This window comes from Indicator indicator, chromosome 7 (assembly GCF_027791375.1).
Source record: "Indicator indicator isolate 239-I01 chromosome 7, UM_Iind_1.1, whole genome shotgun sequence".
Classification (NCBI taxonomy): Eukaryota; Metazoa; Chordata; class Aves; order Piciformes; family Indicatoridae; genus Indicator; species Indicator indicator.
In genome coordinates, this window is record NC_072016.1 from 32,044,714 (window position 1) to 32,056,415 (window position 11,702).

At 41.5% G+C, this 11,702-nt stretch overlaps 1 protein-coding gene across 1 annotated transcript; it reads right to left on the minus strand.

The window, feature by feature from the left end:
* Nucleotides 1–592: 592 nt before the first annotated feature.
* Nucleotides 593–11,598, minus strand: TEX36 (testis expressed 36). The gene is made up of 4 exons (XM_054382718.1): nt 11,407–11,598; nt 6,356–6,487; nt 1,772–1,852; nt 593–841 (listed from the first exon to the last, which is right to left on the minus strand). The coding sequence occupies exons 1-4, from the start codon at nt 11,596–11,598 to the stop codon at nt 593–595; spliced, it is 654 nt and encodes a 217-aa protein (XP_054238693.1).
* Nucleotides 11,599–11,702: the final 104 nt, after the last annotated feature.

Sequence of the window (11,702 nt, forward strand, 5' to 3'; positions counted from 1 at the left end):
CTTATTTCTTTCCTGGCACAACTGCTGTGTTATAACCAAACACTACTAATTTTGCACAGCAATCTGATGTGCAGCTTCTTTTTCATCTATTTTCACTAATGAGTGGGCAGTGACTTCCTTCCTAGCCATGAAACCTGTCATCAGATTTCTCTTACCTGAGCTCAGTTTTGGCTCCCTGTTGTGGATAATCCTGAAGCATCCAGTTCTGTCATATGCTTCTGTCAACACAGACGCTGTCAGCTGCTTGAAGTACAGCCATGCCACAGATTCTGAAGCTGAAGGAGCTTTTGTATCAGGACAAGGGTCAACCAGTATCAAATAACACAAGTACAATCAGTACCTCTGTTCTGCTAGCTGAGGTATTTCTAAAGAGATGTACAATCATGTTTTCCCTTATAATGCTCCTCTTCATTAATTTTTTTTATAGTAATGTGTCTTTAGAGTAACATGATAGCTCATTTCAACGAACTCTCAACTGTGCTACCACATTCACTTCACACAAATGTTTATTTCATTATCCATTTGAGCAACAAGCAGTTCAGCTCTGGAGAAAATGCCCTGAGGAGGTGGCATTACAAAGGTATTTTTATAATCAAGGTGACTTGTTTGGCTGCACCTTTTTTTCACTCTCAGGAGCATGTTTGCCACTGCACCATTTTTCTGAGTGGTGTTTTGGATACCGCCGATAAAATGGGCCCTCAGCTTTTTGATTTTTCACAAATGATGTCTGATAAATGGTTAAGTCATCCTTGTCGCTAGGAACTGCTTCATGAGCCCATAGCTGGAAGTTCTGTGAGTTCTGTTGCTGTCTTTCTGGTTCTGCCTTCCTCCGGCCCATGCCCTAGATCAAAAAGTGGAAGGAAAAATCCCTGTAAACATATGACTTGGAATCACAGCTTCACAGATGAATCTTGCAACAGTCACTACCCCACAGGGAAGTTAACCAAGCTGTTACCAGACTGATTTCAAGAACTCAGGGTTGATCTTTAGCAAGTTAAAAATAATATTGACAGACTTGCCCGTATGAACATTTCTGGGTGCAGATATAATGGGAAATCTGTTGACTTTCCACCTCTTAGTACTAATAAACCATTTACACTTTGTGTTTCTATAGTATACTCTATACTCAAAGCTATTTAACTATACTCTGCTAAATTAAGCTTCAGAGTAACCCAAAGAAATAGGTTAATAATTTTATGTTCAGCCTGCAATAAACTGAGACAGACCATGAAATCTGAATCTTCAAAGCTATCCCTTGTGTGTCCAAACACAGAGATGAGGCTTGATTTTCACACTCCATAGCTTGCAGAAAATTTATTTGGAATTATGGTTGATCAGTATCTCTGAAACTGTGAGATGCTGCACAAAGTGCACAGAAATGGAGGACACTTGGGGAATAATGAATAGCAAAAAATCAGGGCTAAAAGAGCCCAAAGTCAGATGAATTTTCACTATCTCAATTTGCTCCTTCTTCGTCTACTCGTTATCTTGTGAATTGCACAATTTATTTTGCTTCTTAGAAAGATGTCAACCACCTAAGAAAAGCAGAAAACCAAACGGTTGCACACATGAAAAAAACCCAGGCATACAGCAGACTGCCATCCCTAAATTGATTGAAAGAGTGTTTTTCTTTCCTGTTTACATTTTTCTTTCTTCACAATCTTCAGCATCTTGAATTTTTTTTGCAGGGGAGTGAAAAGATGCTGCATTTAATCTCTGGCAGACCGAGAGACATGGACTTGCTTAATTTTTGCCAGTGCTGGGTACTTACAAAATCAAAATACTCTCCAAAGTTGTGCAGACAGTGTCTGTTGTCATGAGAAGAAAAGGGGAAATTGTTCTTCACTGCTCTCTAAAAAAAAAGAAACTATAGTTTAAAAAATATGAATTTTCACATAATTTGTTTGTTGTTGTATTTGGACAGATGCTGAAATTACAGCTGCTTGTGTTCTAACAGGGAAATCATAGAATGGTTTGGGTTGGAAGAGACCCTTAAAGGTCATCTAGTCCAACTCCCCTGAAGTCAGCAGGGACAATTACAACTAAAGCAGGTTATTCAGAGCTCCAACCAACCTGACCTAAAATGCTTCCAGGGATGGAGCATATCCCAAATCTCAGAGTAACCTGGGCCAGGGTCTCACTACACTCAGTATAAAACATTGCATTAGATGATTGGACCATGATTGGTAACCGGCTCAACAGCAGAGTTCGGAAAGGTTTGAAGCCTGGTGTTCCCCAGGGATCAGTAGTGGTTCCATTTTTGTTCAGTATCTTCATTGATGACCTGGATGAGGGGATTGAGTGTAAACTGGGAGGGATGGCTGACATCCCATCAAGCTTTGCTGCCTTCCAACAAGATCTGGACAGGCTGGAGAGCTGGGCAAAGGCAAAAAAATCATGAAGTTCAGTAAGGACAAGTGCAGAGTCCAGAATCTGGGGAGGAATAACACCAGGCACCAGTATGGACTAGTGATCATCCTGCTGGAGAGTGGCTCCATGGAGAAAGACCTTAGAGTCCTAGTGGGCCATAAATTATCCATGGGACAGCAATGTGCCCTTGTGGCCAGAGGGCCAATGGCATCCTGGAGTGCATTAGGAAAAGTGTGTTTGGCAGGTCTAGGGAGGTCCTCCTCCTCCTCTACTCTGCCCTGGTGAGACCACATATGGAATACTGTGTCCAGTTTTGTGTTCACAAACTCAAGAGAGACAGGGATCTACTGGAGAAAGTCCAATGGGGAGCTGCAGGAATGATGGTGGGACTGGAACATCTCTCCTATTAAGAAAGACGGAGAGACCAGGGGCTCTTTAGTCTTGAGAAGGCTGAGAGGGGATCTTATTAATGCCTGTAAGTATCTGAGGGGTGGGTGTCAAGGTGAAGGTGCCAGTCTCTTTTCAGTAGTGCCCAGTAATAGGACAAGGAACAATGGATACAAGGTAGAACACAGAAAGTTCCACCTCAACACAAGGAGACACTTCTTTGTGGGTGAAGGTGACAGAGCCCTGGAACAGGCTGCCCAAGAGAGGTTGTGGAGTCTCCTTCTCTGCAGACTTTAAAACTCCACCTGGATGTGTTCCTGCCCTAGGTGATCCTGCTTTGTCAGAAGGGTTGAACTAGATGATCTTTCGAGCTCCCTTCCAACCTCTAACATTCTATGATTCTGTGATTCTCTCCCTCTTTTAGTTTAAAACCATCACCCCTTGTCCTGTCATAACAGGCCCTGCTAAAAAGTCTGTCCCCAGATATCTTATAGGCCCCTTTAAGTCCTGAAAGGCCACTAGAACATCTCCCTGGAGCCTTCTCTTCTTCAGGATGAACAACCCCAACTCTCTCAGATTGTCCTCACAACAGAGGGCTTCCAGCCCTTCCATCGTTGTTGTAGCTTCCTCTGGCCCTGCTCCAACAGGTCCATGTCTCTCCTGTGCTGAGGACTCCTGAGTTGGCCCCAGCACTGCATGTGGAGTCTCAGCAGAGTAGAGCAGAGGGGCAGAATCCCCTCCCTCCACCTGCTGCCTATGCTGCTGGGGATGAAGCCCAGGACACGCTTGGGCTGTGAGTGCACATTGCTGGCTCAAGTCCAGCTTTTCACCCAACACTATGTTATATTCACCACAAGTAATTCACATTCATAAGTTAAATGTTCAAATGAACATTATTTTATAGGGATAATGTGAACCCTCTGCATTTTACTTTATTATTTTTTTTAAGCAAAATCATCAGGAGATCTGCATTCCCTTGGCCAGCTGAATACCTACATGATTAACAGAAAAGTGTGAATTTTCAAAGCAGCAAAACACCAGATAGATGTCAGCACTGGCTTGTTTGATTCACAAGTAAGCCTAAACCTAATTAAAATGAACGACAAAAGGGACCTCAAAACTGAATTAATCTATTATTTATGTGCTGAATGTCATGTACACTGCTTGTTGCAGGGGAAGTGGAGGAGGCATTAATTGCATAACTAATTTATAATCTCATTCTTTACCATAATGTTCATCCAACCTCTAAAATGAAATTGGAGATTTAGAAGAAAAAAAGACAACTGAAGAAAAAAACATTTTAGAAGGATTTTAACATATTTAATTTTTTTAAGGTTTCTTTGTCATGTATGATTGCAATGTTATTAAAATATGGAAAAACTGAAACTCTGAAAACTCTTCTGGACTACTAGATTGGCTCTGTTCTTCCCTGAGTATGTTTTTTTTTCTGTTTCATGTTGGGAACTTTATGGTTTCTTATCTGTAAATACTCTAGTAATTTTTACTTTTAACCTTGTGGAATACACTTTTCATCTTCCAGCTATGATATTCACTTCCACAGAAGAAAGCAAATTTTAATGCAACACAATTTAAAACATGTTTCAGGAGTATGTGAATCTGAACCTGTTCTAAAGATAAATGTAATCAGAGGCTTGAATCAGAAAAAAAAACACTGAACACAAAATCTGCCTGCACGGAGTCAGCTGCATGATCATATTTTAGGGTACTGGGTAAACTAAACAGATTCTCTACCTTTTTTAGGTTTGTGCCACATGTTCACTTGTTTTCTCATACAGATTCAACCAGGCTGTCATTTTATGGATAAGGAAATTAAATGGATACATTCTCACATGTGTTTAAAAATAAGCACCTCCAGAGTCAGTAAATGTAGGACTCACTGAAACATCCTACTGCAATTCCACGTCAATATTAACATTTTCAGAACAGAGTTTATTACTAGTGCCCACATGCTACAGGAAAATTGAAAACCAAGATGGTAAATATTGAATATCATCTCTTGGAAGGATTTCCTGTATAAATTAATGGTTAAAAGAAAAATCTATTACAGAATAATTATAGGACTATCATGAAGTAAGAAATCAGAGATAGTATCAGCTTAAACAGCACTGGATTTCTGTGAAAATTAATTAACCTCAGAGCCAGTGAGTTCACCAACACAAAGAGATTGGAGACATCCAGCTTGACATGCTGCAAGCTCCCAACACTCTGTCAGCACTTTAAAAAAGGTCATATAAACAAACTTCCTCAGATTATTCCTGTGACACTACATTTTAATGCGCCTTCACACTTTCCCTGCTGATCCCATTTCAGTTCTTGATTTACAATAGATAGGAATTCTAACAGTGAAGGGCTGCTAAGTACAGGACACAAAGCAGCAGCTGAAGAGTCCTATTAGCATTGATAAAAGGTCAGTCTAACTTGTTTCTCCCTTTCAGATGGTGGCTGAGGCCAGGTGCTTTGCAGAAAAGTATATGGAATATCACCAGAATCACAGAATAACTTGGGTTGGAAAGGTCCTTAAAGATCATCTAATTCCAACCCCCTGCCATGGGAAGGGACACCTCTCACTAGACCAGGTTGCTCAAGGTTCCCAACCAACCTGGCTTTGAATACTCCAAGACTTGGGAACCTCAACAACTTCTCTGGTAGCCTATTCCACTCCCTCATCACCCTCATGGGGAAGAATTTCTTTCTAATGTCTAATCTAAATCCAGCTTCTTCCAGTTTGAAGCCAATATGCCTCATCCTGCCACTACAGGCCTTTGTAAAGGTATACCATGTTACAGTAAAATCTTTTCTTTTTCCCTAGTCCCAAGCTTCCCTCTCAAATATCCCTTCCCTGCCCATTTCTGCTCTTCTTTATATCAAACTCTGTGAACTCAACAGTATCGCTCTGTGTAGAGAAAATGAAAATAGAAAATGTTCTGTGCACCAAGTGGGTGGATAAAGCAATGCTCAGTGGTGATAAAATAAGGACAAAAAAGTGCTTAGGAAATTGTAGCATTTTAAATACTTGTTATTTTAAAACGTTGCATTTTGTTTGCTTCCAAAGTTGTCCCAAATCCCATGTTTAAAGCAAGCCTTAAATATCATAGAATCATAGAACGGTTTGGGTTGGAAGAGAAATATTTTAATGTTTCACATGGGAAGTTTCTAAATTGTTAATGATTTAAAAAATATAAAAGTACAGAATTTCTGTACATTTAATTCAAAAGAGATCACAACATTTCAATTAAATGTTCTTGTAGGGCTTTCCACGCAAGTTTTGGATTCAGATTGATGATAATATATTCTGGCACATGAACGTGTCTCAAAGAGCTGATGAAGTAACTGATGCTGGAGATCAGCAATAACTACAGCAGGACTCTGAGCATCTAAAATGATAACTGAGTAACAGGGAAATATGTTCCTTCCTTGTACAGCCTGCAATCATTTTATCCCCTGAGGCACAAAGTCTGCCAGGCTGCTGTGACTGCTTTCCTAACTGCCATAAGTGCTGTTCTTAACTCATAACTTAGCAAGTGGCATCTTGCAGAAAGGAGGTCTGTATACTGACTGTTCTGCCACAGTCACTCACCTGCTCCCGAGCTCTGTATGCTGGCAGCAATCTCTCCTCAATATACTGAGATGCTCCTAAGTTGTAAACCTGTTTCAGTGTAGAGTTTGTTGTTGACTCAAGTTGACCCTGGAATGCTCCTGCATGAGCAAACTAGAAAGTAATGAAAATTGTGACTCATTAAAACAAACAAACAAAACAAAACACAACACAAACAACCCCCCCAAGAAAAGCCTAATAAAAAAAATCCCAAAGCACCAAACCCAAAGAAACCCTGAAACAAATTAAGAATAAAACCTCAAATCATTGCAATCAGAAATGTGGCTAACATGGTATTTTCCCATTTATTTCTTATTATTTGGATTGCAGCAGCACCTAGTGGCCTCTGGAAAAACCAGGAGCCTCCCCCACACAACACAACCACTATGATAAAGACTTTACAACATAGATCAGTAGCCAGAAAATAATATTATTTCTCCAGGAACATTAAAATTTTGTTTATATAGAGATAATCCATCTAATAAAACACTTATCAGTATTACAGCAATAGTGGGGGTTGGATGGGACCTCTGCAGATCATCTAGTCCAACCCCACTGCTAAAGTAGTGTTACCCACAGCAGGTTGCCCGGGATCGTAATATCCAGAGACAGGTTTAGAATGTCTGCAGAGAAGGAGACTCCACAACCTCTCTGGGAAGCCTGCTCCAGGTCTCCATCACCCTCACAGCAAAGAAGTTTTTCCTTATGTTCAGACAGAACTTCCTGTGTTCCAGTTTGTGCCTGATGCTCCTTGTCTTGTCACCAGGCACCACTGAAAAGAGTCTGGACTGGTTCTCTTGACCTCCACCTTTTAGCTCTTGCTGAGCATTGAGAAGATCCCCTCTCAGTCTTCTCTTCTCAGGCTGAACAGTCCCAGGTCTCTCAGAGAGATACTCCAATCCCCTCAGCATATTCATAGCCTCTGATGGATTCTGTCCAGTAGTTAGTTCCCCGTCTCTTTTGAACTGGGGAGCCCAGAACTGGAGACAATACTCCAAATACGGCCTCACTAGGGTAGAGTAGAGAAGGAGGAGAACCTCCCTTGACTTTTGGCCACACTCTTCTTAATGCACCCCAGGTGACCGTTTGCTTTCTTGGTCACAAGAGCCCATTGCTGGCTCATGGTGACCTTGTTGTCTACCAGCACTTCCATGCTCCCTTATGCTATAATGTCTTTTCCTCCACCTCCCACACTGCTCCTGCTGTTGTATGATCGTAAGTTTGAAAGCACAAAACTTCTGGGGAACAACTCAGCCAAACATTAGGACCATGAGTTCAGGGACTAAAGACTAGCCTGTGTTAGGCATGTGTCATAGGGCCCTGCGATGCCCAGAGGTCCCAGTATAGGGCTTCTGATGGGGATCACAGCACTTCTCCTGAGGGTGAGAACTGAGGTAAATATCAGCTAGCACTTTCCAGAAGGTAAAGAAAATCATTGAGGGCTAAATGTAAAATAAAAGACCTTCAGCAATGTTGGAAAACAGCAAAAACATCCCAACACCTTTGCTCACAAATATCAAGAACAGGAAACCTTGTTTCTGGCTGAAGGACAAAGTCACCCTCTGCATGGTGAGAAGTTAAGGTTAAAAAAGCCCCAGGGGGGACACAACGGCTCACCCAGGCTCCAGCATGCTGCTCTCTGTGGTGTGAACACCTGCCCTTGGGCATGGTTCCACACCACTACTGCCCTGGTCACACTGCCTGGTTCCCTGGACACTGTGGTAACCATGGTGACCAACTGGCCCACTCACAGAGTGGGGTGGAGGGTAGAACCCCTCTGCTGTGAATTTAGACCCTCCCTGATTGCATCACTAAGTGATTTTGATGTTTCAGTGAGACCCAGATGAGCAAAAGCAATGCTGTTCTTCCCTATCAGTTGCAGAAAGGGAAAATAAAAGTTGATAGAATAATTTAATGTTGTCCTAAAATGGGAGAGAAATGGATTATTTTGGTTTTGAAGTCGAGCACTGACTTGCAAGCATCCACAGTATTTAACTGTAGGTAGCATGCTCTGCCAGCAAGGATGAAACTTCATGGATGGGGAAGTAAAGAACCAACTAAAATGTAAAGCTCATTTCACATAAACAAATATGGAGTCACAAAGCCCTTGCTTATCATGAAATGAGCCTGTGGCTGAGATGTAGACAAGGCAGAACTCCTCACTAAACCAAGCACAAAGCAAGACTTTTCCTCCAAAGCCTTGACTGCCTGTAAACAACATGACGCTCATATGGCAAGTGGCTGTTTTCCAGTATTCTGACATTCAAGGCTAACTCATGTAGGAATTAGATACCCTGGCTGGCAAATGGAACAAGAAAAAAAACCCCAGCATTTATATAAGTTAAATGCACATAATTCAGTCTCAGACACAAGGTGCAACTACAAAGTTCTTGTGGGAATACCTAGTTTTCCATCTTATATCAGACATAGGTCATGATATTTGGGAACCTCGCTGCCATTGTGGAGTTTTTCAAGTCTTTCCTCTGCTTTATCTCTCTAAGTATCTGTTGAACTTTTGGTAAGAGCAATTATTTGGAACTTGTTGCTATTAATAATACCATTCTGCAAGTTGTTTTAAGTACAAAAGTAGGTAAATTGCTTCGAGGGTGATTTATAGAAGCAGGTTTAAACTTTGTTTATGAAAAAGAAGATATTCCAGATGACACAGTTTTGGTTAAGGAAAAAAACAAACAGCAGTAACTGTAAACAAGCTGGGCTACAGCTAATTTGCTTTGCTTCTTAGTAGCTAGAATAGTGCCATGGTTTGGATTCAGTGTGAGGTGGGTGCAGAAAATATACTGATGTTGTTAGTTGTTGCTAAGGAATCAAGGATTTTCCAACTTTATGTTTTGCTAGTGTTCAGGAGCACAAAAAGCTGAGGGGAACATGGCTAGGAGAGCTAACCTGAACTAGCCAAAGGGATATTCCACACCACAGAATCTCATTCCCAGTGTATAAACTGGGGTGGGTTTGTTGGTGGGTGGTTGATCAGTGGAACACTGGTCAATGAGTGGTGAGCAATTACACTGTTCATTACTTCTCTTTTCTTCTATTTATTTTTCTTATATCCCTCGTCATTACAATTATGATTAACATATTTTATGAATATATTTTTATTTTATGAATATATTTTAGTTTAGTTTCTAAACGATTCTTATGTCAACCCATGAGTTTTCTTTTGGTTTCCACTGGGAGAGGGAAGGAATGAGCATGAGCCTGCGTGGTGCTCAGCTGCCAGTTGAGGTTAAACCACCTAAAAGAGCAATATAGTCTGAAACACTTTTATGACTCTGTTGTCATCGCAGCCTTGGCTGTAATGAACTGCCTGGATGTGCCAGCAGCAAAGCAGAAAGCTGGGGAGATAGCTCATGCTATTTTTAAGACTGAGTAAGCCAGGGATAGAAATAACTAGAGAAGGATAAAGAATATGACAGGCAGAGGAAACTGGAATTTGTTTTCATTCCATTCTACTAATTTTCAGATTCAGTAAATTGGGGCATATTATTGCAAACTCAAACAACACTTTGGTTTTTAGTGTCACTCCATTAGAGTGAGTACAGTTAAGGGTTGCAATAGTTTTGTATTTCCTGCAATCTTCTAGTGAGATATGGGTAAAGCTGCAAAAGTTTAAGGATCAGACTTAGAAGTTCCCTTACTAACACCATAAAATGATTTTAAAGGAACATAATGAATTAATAATTAAAGAAGATTTGTGCCAGTTTGCAACACCAGTAAGCATAGGTCCAAGTTAATGAAAGTTTGACTAAAACTGCTTTAAAATATTAAATTATATTTCTTAAAGATTCTATAGGTGTATCTTTGCATCAAAATGGATTATTATATTTATAATATTGTTGTTATTGATAACAAACATATGTTCTGTGTTAGTAAAAACGTGCAAAACTAGACTATCGTAGCTTGGTTCACAAAGGAAATAAGGCTAATGCCACTGCACTCTGTCTCTGAAATCTAATAATTTTTAAACCTTCAAGACATTTTCAATCAATTTTCAGAGAATTTCAAAGACAACTAGGACCACCTAAACTCTGTGAATTCAACAGTAAAAAAATACCTCATTAAAGAAAGGCAGGCACTGGCCAAGTTGCTATATATATTGTCAAGGAGGATGACGACAGGCTGTCAGCATTTGTACTTCCTGATCAGTCACAAACTGTACTGTCTCTTGTAGCATGGAGAATAAAGAATATAATGTAAGAAGAAAATATTAAAAATCCTTTCAGCACCATTTGTTTGCTTAGGTCATCACAGCTATGTCTTTATTAATTTCAGTGTATAGCTGAATCTAGCACGCTACAATGTGGTCATGCATTGGAATAGGCTGCTCAGGGAGGTGGTGCACACTGTCCCTGGAGGTGTTGAAAAATGCGTGGACATGGCACTTTGGGACATGGTTTAATGGCCATAGTAGTGTTGGATTCGGGGTTGGACTTTATGATCTTAGAGGTCTTTTCCAACCAAAACAGTTCTATGATTCTATGAATTCTTGATCTCCCCATACTCTAAGGTACCTCATCACCAAGACTTCAGCGGTGACAGTTACAGTCATTCAGCAAAACTGCAAACCCCACCAGTAAGCCCAGTTGCCCTGCCTCCCTATATTCAGCACTGCTGAGGCCACATCTTTAGTAGTGTTCAGTTTTGGTGTCATCACTACAAAAAAAAAAAAAAAAAAAAAAAAAAAGACACTGAGGTGCTGAGGCAGGTCCACAGAAGGGCAACAAAGATAGTGAAGGGTCAGAAAAACAGGTCTTGTGAGGAGTGGGCTTCTTTAGCCACCAGGAAAGGAGGCTGAGGGGAGATCTTGCTCTCTACAACTCTCTCAAAGCAGGTTGGAGCAAGGTAGGTGCCGGTCTCTTTCCCCAGTATAAAGTGTTCCCCCAGTAAGGTGTTAGAATGACAGAAAATGGCCCAAAGTTGTGCCAACACAGCTTTAAGTTGGATATTAGAAGCTTCTTCACTTAAAAAGTGTTCTCAAACACTGAACCAGGCTGCCCAGGGAGGGCAGCACGTGCCGTGACCAGCTCCCAGAGGCACGGCAGCTCCTGCCACACAAGCCCCGAATGCCGCAGCACCTCAGCACAGACCGGGGTAGCAGGGTCAGCTGCCGATGGTGTACTCTCACGGTACCCACCCACCCATCCATCCACAAAGGCCAGAGCAGCCGGACCCCAACCAGGCTGGACGCGACCCCAGCGCTCCGCCATAAGCCCTCTCTACCCCCTGTCCTCAAGCACCCGCGCACGCGCTCTCCTATTGGCCAGCGCGCCCTTTTCCCGCCCCAGCGCCCACTGGGAGCTCTGAGAAAGTC